At 40.4% G+C, this 20,897-nt stretch overlaps 2 protein-coding genes across 2 annotated transcripts; both read left to right on the top strand.

The window, feature by feature from the left end:
- The first annotated feature begins 480 nt into the window (after positions 1-480).
- Positions 481-6,765, top strand: rpl18 (ribosomal protein L18). The gene is made up of 7 exons (XM_085423097.1): positions 481-545; positions 1,142-1,228; positions 1,340-1,447; positions 2,547-2,645; positions 2,793-2,916; positions 4,743-4,812; positions 6,641-6,765. Exons 1-7 carry the CDS (start codon positions 543-545, stop codon positions 6,714-6,716), a joined length of 567 nt encoding a protein of 188 aa, XP_085279223.1. The 5' UTR covers positions 481-542; the 3' UTR covers positions 6,717-6,765.
- Positions 6,766-6,902: 137 nt separating this feature from the next.
- sphk2 (sphingosine kinase 2) lies at positions 6,903-20,601 on the top strand. The gene is made up of 8 exons (XM_085423095.1): positions 6,903-7,147; positions 11,073-12,658; positions 14,489-14,638; positions 14,724-14,818; positions 14,929-15,044; positions 15,998-16,201; positions 16,334-17,948; positions 18,244-20,601. The coding sequence occupies exons 2-8, from the start codon at positions 12,202-12,204 to the stop codon at positions 18,304-18,306; spliced, it is 2,700 nt and encodes an 899-aa protein (XP_085279221.1). The 5' UTR covers positions 6,903-7,147; positions 11,073-12,201; the 3' UTR covers positions 18,307-20,601.
- The last annotated feature ends 296 nt before the right edge of the window (positions 20,602-20,897 follow it).

Here is a 20,897-nt window from a genome sequence, read left to right on the forward strand (position 1 = left end):
GAATGCATGGTGTAGCGATGTAGCATGGAAAACGCAAGACACATTACCGGGTATGAATGCCTGGTAAAAACGAAGGCTATTATAATTTTAATAATGAGGTCACGTAAAATTTTCCACTTAACTAACCAAAACAATTTGTTCATATGCTAAATATAAATCATGCTCCTGTTGCTAAACCATTTCTGATACAAAATGTAATCTAAACAATTCATTTTTAAAGCTCTGTGATATAAAACTACTTTTTGGGTGAAATTCCGTGTTTATTTTCAAAATGCCTGATAAAAAAAAAATCCTTCTAGTATTTTACTCAATGTACTAATTTGCTTAAATACTTATAACTAAATTAAACCAAAAAGATGCGAAAAGGTGAACTCGAGAAATGCTCATTTTCTGTTTCTACCACTGGGGGCGCCATCCCATATCATCCGAGCTGTTGGGGCAGGAAACGCATGCTCTCTAACCAATCAGGCGCCTGAGATCTAAGCGCACAGCTTATCGCGAGACCTCGGGTCTTCCTTTTCCCTTTTCGCTCTGAGTCCAAGATGGTAGGTCCTGCTAACAGAATTTCTAAAACACGATAGTCAGACTATCCGCGGTCATCCTCTGAATTAAACCACCTGATGTTTTAGATGAAAACATTTACACGTTATAAACATACTTTATGTCCGAGTCGTGCTAAGATTTCGTGTGATTTGACTTTATAATTCACATTAGCCTATATTCTTGGGAGCCGACACCGGTGGTAGCTTTACGCCTTCAAGTTGAGAATAAGTCAGATTTACAATGGGTTAAAGATGCTATATATTATCACAGGTCACTGTTTATTTTTGTCCCAAATTTAACGTATGTGTCGTAAGATCAGAAGTTTCCTTATTTGACGCTATATGCATGTTTGCTATGCCGTTCAGAGTTAGCGGTTAGCTGCAGAGTGTCAACGTGTGTATCGGCCGCTGTTATGTGGATGAGTATGAGCTATGTAGTGTGTAATATCCCTCTTAAATGTATTCTATTTTGTTTTCGGTGTTATATATTTAATTTTAAAGATAAACAGTTGAGGGTTAGATGTATGAGGTGTTCTTGGTCAAGATTATGTTTTTCTTACCTGATTAATATATGAATCTGCTTCTAATCAATTTTCCAGGGAGTCGACATCAGGCACAACAAGGACCGTAAGGTGCACAGGAAGGAGCCAAAGAGCCAGGATATCTATCTGAGGCTCCTGGTCAAGGTAAGATTAATTTCTAGGTGTGTGAAGTTTGAAATGGTAGCTTGTGCATTTTAACTATTGAACAGTCTGAAACCCGTAATCCTGACATTCCTGGTGTTTTGCCTTTAACAGTTGTACAGGTTCTTGGCCCGCCGCTCCAATGCTCCCTTCAACAGGGTCGTCCTGAGGAGGCTGTTCATGAGCAGAACCAACAGGCCTCCCATTGCTGTCTCCCGCCTGGTAGGTCTTTCTTCCTCTCACTTTGATTTTCACACATGTATCCTCCTGTTTGCTTTCACTATGGTGTCCAGGTTAATTGGTTAGTCTTCAGCATCCCTGGCCTAATGTACCGAACTGTGCAGTGAACCTAAAATAAAGCTGGAAGAGGGCTATCAGGGCTTCTCTAAGGTTTCTTCTTATGAGAGATGCACTAATTGCAGTTTACTGATTCAGATTTCCAATTTTTTGAGTGTATTTCCTTTCTAAGGACTACAATTGACAGCATATACTAACAAAATGAATTCTTTAAGGAAGAAGTTACTCTTATAATAAAAGAGGCTCACTTTACAGTTTCGCCCAAGCTGCAGAAAGTTACAGGATCTCTCGTTTAAACAAATGAAACAATGGATGGAAAGAGGTAGAAAAATTTAATGGAAAATGAGTTGCTGTATGCCTACTGTTACCTGACAGATTTGATCACATCAATCAAAGCAGGTTCAGCAGATTTGTGTAAGAAGACAAATGCCGGATACTGGAATAATAATGTTGCTCATTGCCATAATTTTCCTCTTAACTGCTTTGACCCTTTGCGCATACTGAAGCTGCTGACTGGTGGCTGTCTCTGAGCTTTGGATTGCTTTAGTTCTAGATGCTTTACGTTTGAGTTTCTTTAAAATGTCTGTGTTTAGGTTTTGATTAGATTTGGTTTTCCTGGTATGAACATTCCTGACGTAAGTGGACAACTTGTTGTTTTCGCTCAGTGTGAAACCCACACTCGCAGTATGTCCGGTATAGCTGTGAGTGTGTGAGTGCAACTTCTTTTCTGCAGCACCGTGCATGTGTTGCGCATTCATGAAATGGTAAGCTTCGTGGTAATGGTAAATCGGTCATGTAGGAGGCTGGTTGTTGGAACCAGAATGTTGGAAAGTTGGCTGATTGTGCGCCCTGGATCGGTGCATCTCTGCTACTCTTTCAATTTAGTTTTTAATGCGTCTTTAGAGATTCTGTAAAACAAATGACTGGATTTTTATTTTAGTACTCCCTGTTATCAGTTCTATAATCACACATTGATTTGCCTCAATTTCTTCTTCTTTTTTGTTTGTTTATTTTTTTCCCCTAGATCCGTAAGATGAAGCTTCCCGGCCGTGAGAACAAAATCGCTGTCGTCGTGGGAACAGTCACTGATGATGTCAGGATTCAGGATATCCCCAAGCTCAAGGTAGGTCTTACATTTAAGAAAAAACAGTTCAACTTCACTCCCACCCCCACCAGAAAATACATTTACTAACTGCTTCTTCAACATTGTAAAGGTGGCTTAAAAAAAAAATCTCAAATCAGACCTCACCTCTTGCTTGCTGTCCCACAGATTTGTGCTCTGAGGGTGTCTGATGGTGCCCGCCGTAGGATCCTGAAGGCAGGAGGTCAGGTGATGACCTTCGACCAGCTGGCTTTGGCTTCTCCCAAAGGACAAGGCACGGTGCTGCTGTCAGGTAACTGAACATATTGAGTTGGAGATCCTATTTTTGAAACGAGCTGTTTCCACCAGATGCCCTAGAAACTGGCCAATAAGGAAGATGTACCAGATAACAGCTTAAGTGTGCAGTTTGCTGAAGCTGTAGTGGTTGAGCTTCATTGGCTATTTGGAGGCTAAGAACACACTGCAATAGATGAGGATTGTACATCAAACAACTATGTATTTTTCTGCTTTCAATGGCAGTCAATATCTTACTTCTGCACAAGAGAACACTGTCTTAGCCTATCTGAAACCACATAAGATTTTTTCACCTGACTTTTTTTTTGAGGGAATGTTCAGTCATTATTGTCATTAGAGATAACCAAGCATTAAAATATACTCATTTAAATATTGGTACAACCAAAAAATTGGCAAATAACACCAATAATCACATGCAATAAGAACTGATGACTGGGTTGAAGTTCAGTATTTTTCCAGAGCAGATTGCTTGTTTCTAATTTTTTATTTTTTTTTTAATTGTTTGAGAATGTTAAGTTTTTATTAGTTTCTGTGTTAGCTTTATACTTGATTATTAGGTGGATATTGTATGCTCAAGGTACAATATTTAGGATAATCATTAACAGGTTTTAAGTAGTAGAATTGAAACTGGTAGAATCACAGTCTTGAAGACATCCAAAGTCTCGTTAGGCAAGCTGTGATTACACAGTTCACCAAACCAACGAATACTAAAACTAAGGACGTGTCCTCTTGTTATTTTATTACAGTTTTCTAACTTCAAACAATCACGTTAGTTCAGTTCACATGTAAATATTTAGTTTAGCTTAGGTAATTACATACTATAATGTTGCAGCATTGTGTTAAACATTTGTCATCTGCTTTTTTTTTCTTCCTCAAATAGCCTCGATAATTACATTAAATAAGTGCAAATATTAGATTTTAGGGTCTGTTACACTCTTAAGGCTTTCACGGTCTTCTTGTTCCTTCAGGTGTTTAGTATATTTGGTAAGGATCTATCAGTGTGATATTTGACTCCTGATTCAAACAGCTTTATCTCGTATTGGCGGATCGATTCATTTGTGATTAATTTGTCACACCTCAGCACTGTTTGGTGCAGGTGGAGATAGCATAGCATGTAGGAAGCAAACAGCAGTTAGGACATCATATTCAGCATCAGCAGACATCTGAGGTCGGAGCATTATAACTTCAAAAAACTTGCAGTGGTGCTTCCCTAATATTTACAAATCTGGTCCGTACTAAAATGTGATTCTTGCACTTAAATGGTAAATGGACTGCATTTGTATAGAAGCTTTACTAGTCCCTAAGGACCCCAAAACGCTTTACACATTCAGTCACCCACCCATTCACACACTGGTGATGGGGCGCATTGACAGAGGCGAGGCTGCCGGACACTGGCGCCACTGGGCCCTCTGACCACCACCAGTAGGCAACGGGTGAAGTGTCTTTCCCAAGGACACAACGACCGAGACTGTCGGATCCAGGGCTCGAACCGGCAACCTTCCGATTACAAGACGAACTGCCAATTCTTGAGCCAGATCGCCCCTCAGCCACGATCGTGATTCTTGCACTTAATTTAATATCTGACATAAGGAAAAGGAAACAAATTATATACTTATTATTATTATTATTATTATTATTATTATTATACAAATTATATATATTTTTTTAAAAGAATACTTGAACTAAATCCGAGTTGGAGTGATGTTTGATTGGAACTGGGTCCGGGTCTCCCATCAGTTATGACTTGTGTGTGTGTGTGTGTGTGTGTGTGTGTGTGTGTGTGTGTGTGTGTATTTTAACCTTTAATATCGTCTTTTCCTCCAGGACCTCGTAAAGCCAGAGAGGTTTACAGGCACTTTGGAAAGGCTCCTGGAACCCCTCACAGCCACACCAAGTAAGTGTACATCTGATGTGAAGTTGCTGTTGTAAAAAAACTACTTGGCCTTAGGGCTGTTCGATATAACAATATATATCGGATGACGATATAAAAACATCTATCGTTTCATTTTACGCTGTCATTTGTTTTGTGGTATCGCAAAATAAACTGTTTACTGCAATATTTTTTCATCGTTTTGATGGTCACTGTAGTGGCTATATTAATTTCTTAAAGTTCTCTCTTATATAACCACACTACAGACGGACGAGCGCCTCTTTTTAGTTGTCGTTAGCAACAACGACCATCGCGTATCCGCTTGTTTATTTTCCACATAAACCTTTCACAATAAAGCTCAAGATCCTGTTGAGACTCTTCAAAATAAACTGAATCACGTGAAAGAGTATGCAGTGTTTACGGATGAGAAGCAAAAAATAGCCGTCAGGTGCTAAAAAATAAACCTTAGACTCAAACGTTAGAACAGGCTTTTCCCTGCAGCACGCCGTGTAATAAATACTCACAAAGAAAACGGCGGCCGTTACAACTTATGACTGAAAATGTGTAGTTTCATACATCGGTTAAAACAATGGACTCCAGGTACATGGCGCCCAGCTGGAAACACTTCACGAGTCGAGCTGCCAGAGATTCACAGAATTTACAGAAAATGTTAAAATTTTGTGATTTATATCGTTATCGGATGATAGATGTTTTATATCAGGATATGAGATTTTGGTCATATCGCACAGCCCTACTTAGCCTTTAACTAAAGCTGGTTATGTGCATGTACTCAGGACTGCGTTGAGAGAATCAGGGAGACCATTGTCCACACTTGCCTTAACTTGCCCTTTCTTGTCTGTAGCACACATAAGGAGATTATAAGCCTCATAGTTCTCTAAGCACTAATCAATGTTTAGTTTTAGCAGGAAGTGACATATTCAGAATGTCTGGACACAGTTTTGTGCTCTTGTGGTTAAGTTTTTGATGGTCATCATACTCACACAGCTGTGAGAAGCGCTTCCAATGCATGTTTGAAAACTGCTCAAGGGATTCTCAGTAGTCCACTGTTGCTTCATGCTTTAAATGCCCAGGAGTCCACAAAGGCCAGAATTAAATGATTTCCTTATTCTGGCATGCTTTTTTTTTTTTTTTTTTTAAAGGGTTTACATTCAGACTTAGTAAATACACGTCCAGCTGTTTCTTGGGCTCGTCTCCTAGGACGAGATTACAAAAGTGAATTAGAAATCTCCGCCCTATTAAAAGCATGATTGAAGTGGTAACCACTTCAATCATAATTAGTAAATAAATCTTACAGGTGGTAGACATGGTACATATCTCTTGATTTAATCAGTGTTTGATGTTTTTAAATACAATAGTTTTAAGGTTTGAGGAGTTCAGAGGTGGTGTTGGTTGTCAGTGTAGAACAATGTCTTTCACACATGTTAATAATGATGTTATAAAAAGACTCTTGAGCTAAATCAGAAGACACTTCTAAAGTACTTTACATGTTGATGAAACCTACCTTTAACAAGTAAAGACATGTGAGGCTGATGTAAGGTAATGATGAATTGATGGAAATGTGTTCCCAAACAAAATAAATTCCAGCACTTTGTCCCAAACAAATGAAGCTCTTAGGATGATGTATGATCCATCAACATAGCTGGATTGTGACTCACAGGATGATGTAAAGGCCCAGCCATGAAAGGCTTCATTCAAATACCTGCTTCGGTCTTTTCCCACTGGAAAAATAAGAGATTGATTTTTACCACTGACATTGAGTTCAAGGGACAAATGGAACTTAATCTTATGTGTTAGATATGCTAAATTTAAACCCTTTTGTGTCTTTCTCCAGGCCCTACGTCCGCTCCAAGGGCAGGAAGTTCGAGAGAGCCCGTGGTCGCAGAGCCAGCTGCGGCTACAAGAACTAATGCGTTTTTGTTTTCACTCTGCTACCAATAAAAGGCTGGTTGTACAAAATGTCTTCTGTGTTTTTGTTTGCCTGCTTGCTCTTCGCAAAATACACCCTTCATTGTTAATATGGTGGAGCTCGTGTTAAAGCACCAGCCATGCTGGAAGACAAGAATGGCATGTGGCTAATAAACTGAGGTCCCCACGTAAATGTTACAGGACACGTCTTTTAATTGGCATTTATCAGCCGGCCTGATAACAAGTGAGTTGGCCAGGAAGTGCTGGTCTGTCAATGATTGGAGAATGTCGGTGGGTGGGTGTTCTGTTTTCCTTATCGTCATTGGATTTCCTCTCCGCCGCTCAGAGCTGCTGCTCCTGCGTCTCCACATACTTCCTGCACCGAGCCACAGCATTCAGAGGCTATCTGTCGAAAGAGGGGAGCCAAGATGAGGTAGTTGGGGCTTTTTCTTTTCTTCTTTAAAAACCATGAAATGATATTAAACATGGGTTATACAGATATGCTTCTGGCGACATGCAAAGCTCGAAAACAACTTTTCCTGTTGCTCATTTTGATAGGGTCTTAATAACTGCTAGCTAAAACCATGTATCCTATGCGCTAATTTAAGTATTTAATTAAACAAAAGGGGCATTTTATTTCGATTTGTCCATAGTGTTCCTCACTAATCTTTAGTGGAGTTATATTTGAATATATTTGTCGGGTTGAACTGGGACTATATGTCAGTTAGAAAGCCCCTAGTTAGCCCCTGTGCAGCGTGTCAGCCGTTTACATTAGCTAATGTTAGTGACGCTCGATTCACAACTATTGCTTAGCAGCTCTGTTTACCGTACACAAAGACCCGCTTCCTGCAGTTCATATTTCACCTTCTCATTTCTGGCACTACAAGCTAGAATTATCGGCTCTAGCTCGCCTGTGCTGTAACTGTCAAAATACAGCTAAACATGAACAGGTTAGCAGGCTAACAGCCTGTCAAATCCATGTAGCATTAAAGTTTAACCACATAGACGTAGCTCTTACTACCAGACAAGCTGCTAATAAATGTTTAATAACGCCTTTACTACAAGAGCGACCTCGAATTCAAAAGTGTAACCTTATCGAAAATTGGCTTTGTACTTTGAAGTCACTCAAAGACAACCTCATTGTGTGGGAGACCAAAATTAGTCGGAGCATAGTATTATTATTATTATTATTATTATTATTATTATTGGGTGTCCCCGCCCTGCGATTCAAGGACAGGGTAAGGTGCAACAATGGGCATCGGTAGGGTCTTTTTCTGTGTGTGTGCTTTATCAGGACGGGACATCAGCCAAGTATTGATTTTGTCTACACCACAGCTTGCATAATGTTTCCTGACTGCTATAAAAGTTGAAAGATGTGAACAGTTTATTAATTTAGGGTAAACCGAAGTCCCAGGTGAGACTGCAGCAATTGTACTTTATGAGCTAAAGTCTAATGATCTGTCTCCTGCTGACTTGGTAATTTATCATTGCTATAACCTCACGTGTAATGTAATTTGAAAATAATACATGTGTTTCGGTGTATTTTGATTATATATCCAGGGTTTTTCTAGGGTCAACATGAGTATTTTATGCAGAAGTCTGTGCGTTTTCCTATTATATGGGGACATGTTGTAAAACAAAGTTATGTTTAAGCTTGACTGAATGAAATCCCACTTTCAAAAATCATACCTCTGTTTGTTTTATTTTGGTAGAAGTTTAAAACCTTTTTGGAGGGAAATAAAAGATTTACCATACAGGGAAAATCCTGATATGGCTCTTTGATAAGAGGTGATACCAGACCACCTTGTTTGGTACAAATATGAGACTGTACTAATGCTTATTGCAAAGTCTGTAAAATATAATACAATTATTTAGGTTAGGTTATTTAAACCGTGAAAGAGACACTGTGTCCCTAAATCCTGTTATGCAGAAGTTACCCTGAATTAGAAAAAAAACACATGAATTGTCATGCAACCTTTCCTCTACAAAAAATAGTGTCTCAGCAAGCCAGTTGAGGATGTGTGACTCTTGAGTCATTACGTGGTTTATCACAGACGCACCTCAGGTCAAAGGGCATAACGAATCTTATATTGCTTCACCCTGTACCCATAATCAGTTTTCTTATCATCAATGTCCTCCTCTGTACTTGACTGAAGTATTGTTTTTGTGCAGTACAATCAATCTAAAGTTTTATTCATTTCATGTAATTTACTGTTGTGCTTCTTAAATTTTGATTTCTTAAATATTTGCAAAATCATGTCATGGTTATCACCACAGCGTTGTGGTGTGGTCATAGTGCTGAGGCTTGTACTGGCAAGCAAGATTCTGCTCTTACTGAGGTAACATCAGCTATAACACTGGATTATCAGTGTTACAAAGGGTGATTCGCTTTTTACCAGAGTAAATGATCTATTCTGACCCATGGACCTAATGGTACAGCTATTTTGAGGGGGTGAAGTTTTTGTCTGAGAAATTTTGAAAAATGAGAAACAATGGATTCTTAGTGCCATCCATCCATCTACCACTATCATGGTTTGAATGTGTACCAGTCTTACCAGAGTGACACCCCCCCCCCCCCATTGCCTCCCCTAGTACTTCCAGGAAGACGCCAAGGTATTCACAGTCTTTCTGGGAGATATAATCTCTCCAGCACCTCTTTGGTGTACCCCAGAGCATCCTCACGATAGGACATGACCAAAACAGTTCACCTTGGAGGCACCCAGGGAGCATCCCACTCCTTTTGATGTGTAGGGGAATGACTCTACTTTGAGCCCTTCCAAAACGACCAAGCTTCTCACCCTATCTCTAATCTGCTGATTGTGTTGATGATGTCAGTATTTCAGTTCACTACCCAGAGCTTGGGTCCACAGGTGAGGGTAGGAATGTAGATCAACAGGTAAACCATCAAGTTTAGCTCTCTCTTCACCGCAATAAACCGGTTTATCGTCCACATCATTGCTGATGCTGTGCCAATCAGCCGTTCAAACTCGCATCACTCATGAATCAGACCCAGAAATAGTTAAACTCCTTCACTTCGGCCAGCAACTCCTCTCTAACCTTGAGTGGGCAATCACCCCTTTTCTGACTGAGAACCTTGTGTCTTAGGCTACGTTCACACTGCACACTGTCTTAATGCTCAATTCCGATTTTTTGATCAGATCCGATTTTTTTGTCTGCTTGTTCACACTACAAATAAAATGTGACAGCAAAAGCGCTCTAGTGTGAACCCTCAAAGTGGCCCGCATGCACAAAAGAAGACATCACACACAACGCGCTCTGTTTAGACCCAGAGCAAACAGTATTGTTTGACTGATAGCCCTTAATATAAAGACTTGTTTCAGTCTTTACGTTTCCCAATTTTTCTTTAAGTTATAAAGTTATTTTGTTATTTACATATGGCCTAATAATTATCCTTATTGCAGTTTTAGAGAGGAGCTGTGCTTCAAAGGATAGTTGCAGGTTTCTGTCAGAATCTGCAGATTATACAGTACAAATAAAATGTTCACGTTTCTCCAACGTTGTCTTCCCAACAGTTTAGGGTAGGGTCAAAAAAGTCGGATTTGATGCGCTTTTGCTTGCAGTGCGAACATAGCCTTAGATTCGCTAATTCTTATCCCACTTCACAGTAAGCTACCAACCACCTCGGTGCTGGAGGCCACTTCCTGGTGAGGCAAAAAAAATAAATAAAAATTGCATGATTCCACAAAAAAGCAAAGAGATTATCCATGGCCTCCAAAACAGAAACCTTCCACAATCTTACTGCACTTAGAAATTCTGTCTACAAAAGCTGCAAATAGAACTGGTGACAAAGGGCAGCCCTGATAGAGTCCAACTTCCACCGGGAGCGGGTCTGACTCTTACTGCTGGCAATGTGAACTAAGCTTTCACTGGCTGTACAGGAACAGGCTTTTTTCTGTTTGCTGCTAGCAAGTTTAAAGTAGTTTTAGTGTTCTGTACGCCTTTAGTAGCATGATCTTAAAACAGGACACCTGTGCCTTGTTCTTACAAACTTTATACAAAGTTTGTGAATAGACAGGAAAACCATATTTTTCTTTATTTTTTACATGTTCTCACACAGTTTAACCTCACTGGCACTGAATTTAAAATGTTTTACATACACGTATGTCAGATCCTCCTGTGTCTTAATGACACATCAAGCGAACGCACTTGCAGGTAGTTTGGAAAACACTGGGTTAAGTTATTGAGCTGATCAGTGCATGTTAGAGTAACTGAAACCAGATAAGGAAAAAATATTCAGGGTATGCTGAACTTGCTTCTTAGTCAGGCCCCTGCTTTTGTTTCTTTTTCCTACTGTTGTTTTTTTCCACTAACTGCTGTTCTCCTTTGTCCTCAAACAGGAACAGAGATATTTGGGAGGGAACGTGAGGCTTGACTCAAGGACTTTAAGATGACATAAACTAAGGACCCAACTGGAACTGTCTCCTTGTTTGTCTTTTGTTTTGTTTCTGTTTTTGTTTTTGATTTCTGTTGTCATTTTTGTTTTTTCACCTGTCTTTGTGTTGCTCTTCCTATTGGGGGGTAGTACTTGATTGAGTGAATGTTATCACACTACTGTCTGGAGAACTGGCTTAGTCACTCCTTTTGTCTGCCTCCTTTATGTCACTTAGAACAAGATAGCAATAGAAGTGTCAAAGGTCTTGAAAAGTCTGCACTAATCTATCTTTGTGGCATTAATTACTTTTTGGGCAACACTTAAAATGCAACTTACTTTACAAAAATCTTGTGCTTTAATTTAATTGTTGTAGCCTCCTTGTCTAAACAAGGTGTGTTTGTGTTTTGTCTTGATCATACTTAATGATCATTTTTAATGCAACTAAGAGTTTCATTTTTGTCCATATGTGTAATTATTTAAGGCGAATTGTCATTGTTAAGTAGCTGCTGAGCTGCCCTGTATTGCTATCACAATAGGCAGCTTTTACATTGTAATGTAAACTTATTTTTATACTTTGTGAAGAACACTTTTTTTTTTTTTTGCTTAAATGACTGATTCTACATTTTATAAAAATCCTGTTTGTTGTGACTATGTTGATGTATTTTCTGTCCACTTTCCAATTCGGAGCCAACTGTATGAGCTGACAGCTCCACAGATCACACCTTGATGGGAGGTTTCTAACTGTGACACAAAGACTGGTCTTAAGCAGTTCCCATCTTCACTGGATCAATAAAAAATACTCTAATTTGAAGAAGGATTAAACTGGGAAACGTTATTTGTATTCTTTTCAAATGAAGACATATATCTGAACTGGAACGACAGGAAGATCATTTTTTGTGACTTTTACCCCTTAAACTGAAGCACTGACAAAAAGAATGATTTCGAAGAGATTTTAAGGAGAAAGTTCTCGACAGACATAGTCTTTCAATTTGTGCTGCAAAACATGAACAGCTGGTAGATTGCCCAGCTCTTCAAGCATCTGAGTTCAGAAGCCCTTGTTTTTTTTTTAGACTGATTAACTTTGAGCAAAGAAAATGCGATCCCCAGAACCTTCCTCACCTTCTCCAGCAGAAGCTCTCCTTCATGGTCAGTTTGCCAGCTGGGGAACAAACAGCAACAATAACAGTAGTCCCAACAGCCCCGGTGGTTCAGGAGGGCTGTCCCCAGCTGCTCCTCCAACTCCAGCTCCGGCATCCAACTACGCCCTGACCCTCACCCACACCCACATACATATACAACGCCTGTCCCCCCGGCCTGGAAAAGAAGCTCGTCTCCTGCTACCCTTATTAGAGTTGGTGGGGTGCAGCTGCCCCCGGTCCCCTGCTCCCCCTCTGCTGGTGCTGTACTGGTACCCACCAGGAAAACGAAGGAAAGGAGTGTCCCGGCGCAGGCAGGTGAGGGCCTATCTGGCAGAAAGCAGAGCTGAAGCTGAGAGGTGGTCGGCTGCTGTACAGTGTCTACTTAGAGGTGTGATGGTCACTGCTAACACAGGTGAGTGTATGTTTTACCTGTGGTTTGTTTGTGCAGCTTGGATCTTGTTTCTAAATGAACATACAAAAGACTGTAGCAGTAGCTACACATTTTGCGTATTTATATACTGTAGAGTGTGATTTTTTGTTTTTGTTTTATTGCATGAATTTTATTATGTTGTCTTAAATGTAAGTATGTCATAATGATAAACTTTTATTATAAATGACCATGGGCAGTAGAAGCAAAGCTTTTGAACATTTTCCAGGAGTAATTCAGACAGTTTTTATTTTATTTTATTTTATCACAATTTAATAATAATAATTTAATAATAAAAAAAGCAAATTAGTGAACAATAAGGCAAAAAATTCATTAAGGCAAAATTCAGTTTTCCGATGTCTTATATACAACTACATCTGCTCTATTATATTATATAAGACTAGGCTGAAATCGATTTGATAGTGGCAGCAACTGTAAACCACAGTTCGCCCTGATCGTTGGTACTGTACACTGAGCTGATGGCCTAATTAAAAGAGTAACACTAATAGCTTATCACAGTGTTTATGGAGCTTTAGCCTTTGTATTTGTCTCCTTGATAAAGTCTTGAATTTCAGATGCTTACAGTAGAAAACCTACACAATGTAGCATCAATCCACTTTGCTCCATGCCCTCTTTGTAAACTTCTACTAAGCCTAGCGTAATGTCACAGGGAACCAAGACTTTAATGTATTACATTTCCTCACTGAGGGCACAAATGGTAACAAGACTAGTTTAACATTTTGGGGCATTATATAAAAGACAAATGAGGATTAACACTAATGCACCCTAAGAGGCTGTGAGATTTAGCATCGAGAGCTTTTGGATTTTGTGTGTTTCACATAACAGGATCATTTTCTTTATTTTTTTTGTGGGGTTTTTTCCATCTAAACCTATACGTCCTTCCTCTTATCTTTCCTGCACATGTGGTCTGTATCTTTCAGTGTCTAATGCAGAGACAGAGGGCGGGGAGTCACCATCCTCAGTTATCTGACAGCTCAGCATGAACTTTGTGTTTGTGTTTACTTTTTTTGTCTCCATTGTCTGTGTGGCACAGAGTTAATCGGCATCTCCCATCTTCTGTTTTTCTTTTCCTCGTCTGTAGGCTCACTCTTTAATCCTTAAGTCTCTTAAATCTCCTCGTCTTCTGAGATCTTTAGTGCATACCCTTCACTCGCAGTGATGCAGCTGTCATTCTTTTTTAAATTTCTGCTTGTGTAACATTCATAATCACACTTCTGAATCACTCAGTGGCCCAATACTGAGAATGTTTATGCTGACGGGCATTATAGGTGTGGTCAGATGGGTTTTCCGCACAATAGCGTGAAGTGTGGTTTATTGCATAATCAAGGATTATGTGACAGCACAGCCACATAATATCCTCTCATGCACCAGTGGTTTCATCTATAACATACTACAGTTTATATTGAATTTTATCCTTAGATATTTACTTTCCCCACAGGTTTTATAGAACAGGACTAGAGTAATTTCATTGCCTTCGTATGCCACTGTTTAGTTTTGACCAACTATAATACCTATAATTTGAAGTCTAAATGTGCCCTTTATCATATATCTGACTTTAAATGATTGACAAACTCACTCTTGAAGGACAGTGTGATATGTATTCTGTCAGGAGAACTTTAGGAGGCTTCAAATGGATAAATGCATTCAAAGTCCAAGGTTGGGCAACACTGTAATACCAGCTTAGCTTATGTCCCAGTTGGCTGGTTTTGAAAATGTGCTGAACCACTTTCTTTGTCCTGGACCAGAGCTGTGCAGGTTTTAATTAATCCATCCTGTTCTGTCTTTCTTGTGAAGAATTTTCAAGAAGTCTGCTACCTCGTCCCAGGCGACTACTGTTATTGGTCAATCCCTTCAGTGGAAGAGGCCAGGCAATGCAGTGGTGTCAGACCCACATCCTGCCAATGATTAGAGAGTCCAACATCAGCTACAACCTTATACAGACAGGTAACACCCTGAGGTCTAAAACATCCCAATGAGTCAGAATGTATGCATTTATATGGCAGGCATTAACGTAATTACCCTCCCTCAGAACGCCAGAACCATGCCAGAGAGCTCATCAGAGAGATATCACTCCCAGAGTGGGATGGCATCATCATTGTTTCTGGGGATGGTCTACTGCATGAGGTAAGGTGTTTTTGGCCTGAGAGGACAACCAGGCTGAAATTGTGGCACGTAAATGTATGTCTATGTCTAACACTGTGATTATTTAAATCTTCTGTCTTGTTTTCCTGCAGGTAATTAATGGGCTGATGGAGCGCTCAGACTGGGAACAAGCAATAAAAACACCTGTCGGGATTCTACCCTGCGGGTCTGGGAATGCACTGGCTGGCTCCATCAATCACCACGCAGGGTGAGCACATCTGTTTAGGTTGAAGCTTTTCTTCCAGCTGCCTGTACAGTGTGGAATTAGGTGGAACATTAAGTCTTCATATCTCCCTCAGTGTTTGCATAGTGGATGATTTAAAGTAATGCTGACAGTCTAGATTGTGTTTGCTGATAACGGGTGCAGTCAAGTTAATTCTTTAAACTTTATGACCTCTGAATGAGCCAATCATATTACAGATTGCATATGCAGACTCTTTCACAGCAAAACTTAACCAGTTTAATATTTTTGACAGAGAGTAACAGAAACAAGCTGTGATACCCTGAAAGAATTATCTGTTTTCTGATACGTTTCTGGAGAAACTTAAAAAAGTGCACTTTCTGTAAACCCTCAGCCAGCTATCTCATCCTGTGAGATAGCTGGCTGGTCAAAACAACTTTTAGCCAATGAAATGGCTCATTTTTAATCTACATTTTGATACCAGGTTCATTTTCTAGCCATGAATCCTTCTGTCTAGAAATAATTTTCTATGATTTAAACCTCCTTGGATCTGCATCACAGAGGGTCTCAGAGTCAATGGATGCTCTCTTTGCTAGTGCTGAATTTTCTTATTATATTCATACATTCATATGATGGCATGTCTCTTTTGCTTTACTGAACTTCCGAGAAGAATATCCAGTTGTCGTGACATTTATGTTCAATGTAACGTCCTTATCTGCTGGCTTGTACAGGGAGGTTTAGATGATCCTGAGACCCTCTGATGTAGTCAGATGATTTTAGTTTATTTTTATGAAAACTGACCTTACAAAAAAGCCCATGGATACCCAGATTATTCTGTTAAAATAAACTACATAAAAAACAATGTTTTTTTCCTAAACAAAAGACCGTAGAATTATGTATATTTGTTTTGTTTAATCTAGTCTTTGAATAGCTGTTGTACAGATCTGTCTTTATTTTTACTTTTTTTAAAATTTCCTCAGGTATGACATGTGCCTTCGAGAGCCCCTCCTTTTGAACTGCTGCTTTTTGCTCTGTCGAGGCGGAGTCCGACCCATGGACCTGGTCTCTGTGACAACAAGCCCCGCCCCTTCCAACAGCAACCGTGCTGCAGGACCCAGGAGACTGTTTTCCTTTCTTTCTGTTGCCTGGGGCTTTGTGTCCGATGTGGACATTGAGAGTGAGAGGTGGGTGTTTCAAGTTTTCAGAATCTTAATCTAATGTTGTTTTCTTCATAAAAGCCTGGCTTTTAATTTATTCTGGATTATGTGACGTCAATTTCAAAATGTAGCTTCACTTGCAGTCTTGTCTTCTTCCAGGTATCGTGGTCTTGGCTCAGCTCGCTTCACCCTGGGCACATTAGTGCGCATAGCTTCTCTACGATCCTACAAGGGTCGTCTCTCCTTCCTACCACCCTCTGTTGTCACCACATCACCAGATGCCACACCTCCACCAAGGAGACCGCTCTCCCGCAGTATCACAGAAGGCCTGGAGGGCTTCTGCCGCACGCCTATCCATCGCACCTGCTCTGACATGGGCATCAGTGAACAGAGGAGCTTGCGCAGGGGTGAGGGAGAGAGGGAAAAAGAAGAGAGGCAAAAGGAAAGGGAGAGAAGAAGGGAGAGGGCCAGGGGAGGAGGAACTGGTGTGGTGAGGGCAAGCAGTCTGGCAGAAGACAGAGAGAGGGAGGGACAGATGGAGATGGAAGCAGAGGAGGAGAGGTCAGGGACTTGTTCAGAGAGATCAGGGACAAGTTCAGAATCAAATGAAAGGGATGAATGCAGTATGGGAAGGGAAGAAAGGCTGGAGAGGATCAAGGATGAAAGGGAAGATGATGGAACAGCAGAGCAATACTCAGAGGAGATTGAGGAAGACGATAGAGGTAAGGACGGGGAAGGGAGCAGTGGTTCTGTAGAAGGAGAGGGAGTGTTGCATGCGAGAGAGCTGGGTGAGAGCTATGGGGTTGTCATGGGGCGAGAGGCAGATGAAGAGCCAGAGGATGGCGTCACCCACCAGGATTGCCTTCATGAGACCAGGCAGGCAGTGAGAAAGAATTCAGCCCCTTCAAGCCAGATAGCCGAAGCTCTCTGCAACCAGCCTCTCAGTCAGGAGGCTGATGCAGATTCAGGCACTTCAAATGGCGTCGATGATATGGATCTGAATGGATCTTACTACCGGAAAGATTCATACACACTGGATGTCGCTCGTGAGCGAGCTTTGACGATCTCCTCTCCCTTTCGTCATTCTCCCTTCTCTTACAAGGCCAAAACCCTGGACAAAAACCAAAACGCCTCCCGGCCAAGGCCCCTCTCCCTCCTTCAGCACTCCCAGACAAATTCCCTCCCACCTAAACTCAACTCTCTCTCCCTGTCTCTTTCTCCCACACCCCCCTCGTCTCCTTCTTGTGCCTCCCCACACTCATCATCCTACCTCGCTCCTCGTCCTAACACCCCAAATTCCACATCACCCTCGCCTTCTTTACGCACGCCATCCTCTTCTTTTAACTTTGACATTGCTGAACCAGCAGGACCCTTCAAGAACCGTCCATCATTCTCGCTGCCTTTAAATCTAGCAAGGGATGACTTGTTACCCCCTCTTGACCAGCCCCTTCCCACTCGAGACTGGATCACCATTGAAGGGGACTTTGTCCTGGTCCTGGCCCTTTATCAGACCCACCTTGGGGCTGACCTTTTTGCTGCACCCCAGGCCAGGTTTGACGATGGGCTGATCCATCTGACTTTTGTGCAAGCAGGGATCTCTAGAGCAACTCTACTGAGACTTTTCTTTGCCATGGAAAGAGGAACCCACCACTCTGTCAGCTCTCCCTATGTGAGCCACGTTACCTGTAAAGCATTCAGGCTGCAGCCTCTGTCGGCACGAGGAACACTCACTGTGGACGGAGAGCTTGTGCCCTACGGGCCGCTTCAAGCACAGGTCAGAAAGAAAAACAAGATTTAGCATAAATAATACTTGTTGAGTAAAACCACAGTGCTAAATTCCTAGGTCTTTTCATTTGTCTCAGTCTGAATTTAGTTTGTAATAACTACATGTTCTGTACTTTTAAAGCTTTTAATTAATCATCTGATTATTCATTCACATTGCCAACAGCAACTTACGTACTGTATGTTTCTACTCTCAACACTTAAGTACTGTGTGTTCTGTGCTGCTTTTTTTTGCTAACACTTGTGATTAGTAATATTCATTTTCCTGATCTCTTAATGTTTTATAGATCCATCCTTCCATGGCCCGTCTCATTGTTGGAGACTCTGGAGAGAGGATTACCAGATTCTAATCAGGGATTGGTTGATTTGATTGACATATCAGCACTCTACTGAATTATATAATCTCTGTTGCCATCCATAGTCTGAGAGGACAGGAGTAGCTGAGAGACTTCAAATAGCCCGAATTGCAGAAACTGCTTTTCTACGGATTAATGAAAGGGATAACCAACCAAGCCACGCATCACTGAAGCATCTCTGCAGGGATTAATAGTGAATTTGAAAATGGATGAAAAATGCACCTCATTACACAGCTGTTGGATTACGCACAGTGTACCCTGAGAAGCATGAAAACAGCACGGCCTGGGATGATGAGAGGGAAAAACAATTGAATGTTTATGGGTTTTTGTGCAGATAGTGCATGTGTTGGATGTATACATAACAGTATGCATGCAAAGAAGCACTACCTGTTTTATTTTTGTTTTTGTTTTTGCCTTACGCTGAGATGAAGAGAAATCAGATTAAATTCAAAGAATATCATTTGTACACATGAAAAGCTATAAAAATGTATTGAGATTCTCTTAGGCCAAGAGCCAGTGAAATTATTGCCACGTCTCTATCATCAAACAGCCTCATCTTACATCAACATCCAGATGTTTGAGTATAAAAACTTTAGTCCCTGAAAGGAATGCCTTATCTGATACTGTACAGTACAGCTGTACTTTTATCCTTTCCTTCTTATGTATGAAACTTTAATCTTCTTGATTTCCGTTCACCTATCAAAGTCCTTTGACTACATTTAAAAAACATAAAGTCTGAGCGCATGTGACTCGGCCACTTTTGTGTATCAGTGGAGAAAAAAGTGACTACAAGTAATCATTTTTCTCATGCAAGTAAATCCACATAGAGCAGCAGGATCAAGCTTTTCAGGGTCACCACATTAGTAGGAGCAGTGGATCCGTTAAAGGGTATCCATCACCAACGTTTGCATAATCTGCCTTTTTTTCTTAACCAGTGGAGGCAAAGTGATAGTGATGTTTAACAGACGTTGCATGCCTCAGTTAAGAAGTAAATTTCACATGTATTCTTCCCAAACACACTGAAGATCACAACACTAGAACAATTCAAACTATAGGGTAACACTATTCTGTCTGATGCAGTGTTTTGTTACAGAAAGTAGATCCACTAGCATTAGCGTCACCTGACATGAATTAACTGTTGCACTTTGAAGACTCTTAGCTTTTGAGGATGTGACTGACCGTTAACAAAGTCATGTTGAAACTCTAAAATCCTGCTGTAGAGTCAGCACTAATCCCCAGCGTTGTCAGATCAGGTGGTAAATCAGATAGAAGAACAGCTTGCACTTTGAGAAATTTGCCAGCAGCAGAGGCAGTTTGTTCAAGTAGGCAACAGACTGATGTTTAAAACTGAAATATATATTTTGAGACTACAAGTATTTCCAAATGTTGATGAGTTGAATCAAACTACAGAGGTTGAAGCCCTTTGAGGATTTTTTTTTTTTTATTCAAATCTGCTGATACTTGGACGAAGAATAAATCATTAGCATGTGCAGTTCATCAATCAGGAAGTTTGTGTGCCAACTGCTTGGTTCATCATCAACTTACTGTATGTCTCGGTCATACCTGGACAAATCAATGCCTTTGTATAATAAGCCTGTAAATTCTGGCTGTTGATCATGAACTGTTTAAACCTGACTGCAGAAAATGGAGTAAAACTCTTTTGCTTACCAGGATGTTATTTTTTTGCTTTTGTTTTTATTTTGTGTTCCTTTGAGCGCACAATGCAGCTATTCTACCACAGCTTCACTGTGCTTACACAGCTACAGAATGTGAGTACAACATTTTGGGTCTAGGCTTGTAATATTACCAAATAGATGAGTCTCTATACACTTTGAATGGAGTTTTTGCCAAAATGTTTACCCTTGATGTTTAAGAGACTAGTTATGACCATTTACCTTCCTAAACATTTTGTTGTCTATGGCCATAGCTGGGACAATGGTGTTAAAGACCAATTCCTATATGACCACGATGGGGTATTACCCTTCAGTTGCTAATGCCATAAAGATGTCTGTAGTGGGCTGCCTGTAATGAAATTGTAATTACTACTAAAACAATGAAAATATATACGTTGTACAGTTAATAGTTATATATGGTTTTCAATAAATGTAACTTCATATGTTTGTTTGGAGCAAATTAATGCCTTATTTTGTCTTTAGTCACTAAAATGCCACCACATTTTTATAATAGAATTAAACCGTTTGATGTGGAAAACAGGAAGCTTTTTTCACGTATCTAAATGACTTTTTTATCTTTTACCCTTCCAGCAACGCATTCATAATAAAATTGATCTGTAACTGTCGATCCTTTTTTCCCTCTGAAAAGTGTTATATATACACTCACCAGCCACTTATTAGGTATGCCATGCTTGTACTGAGTTGGACCCCCTTTTACTTTAGGATTGATTAAATTCTGCATGGCACAGATGGAGCAAGGTGCAGGGAACATTTCTGAACGATTTTGGTTCATATTGAGTTAGAGAAGCAAAGCTGAGATGGCTTGGATATTAGTAGAGGAGAGACAGTGGATATATTGGACAAAGGATTTTGAATTTGGAGCTGCCAGGCAGGAGGAAAAGAGGAAGACTA

This window comes from Rhamphochromis longiceps, linkage group LG11 (genome assembly GCF_057381845.1).
Source record: "Rhamphochromis longiceps isolate RC_006_pf linkage group LG11, R_longiceps_female_GT1.1, whole genome shotgun sequence".
NCBI classification, from domain to species: Eukaryota; Metazoa; Chordata; class Actinopteri; order Cichliformes; family Cichlidae; genus Rhamphochromis; species Rhamphochromis longiceps.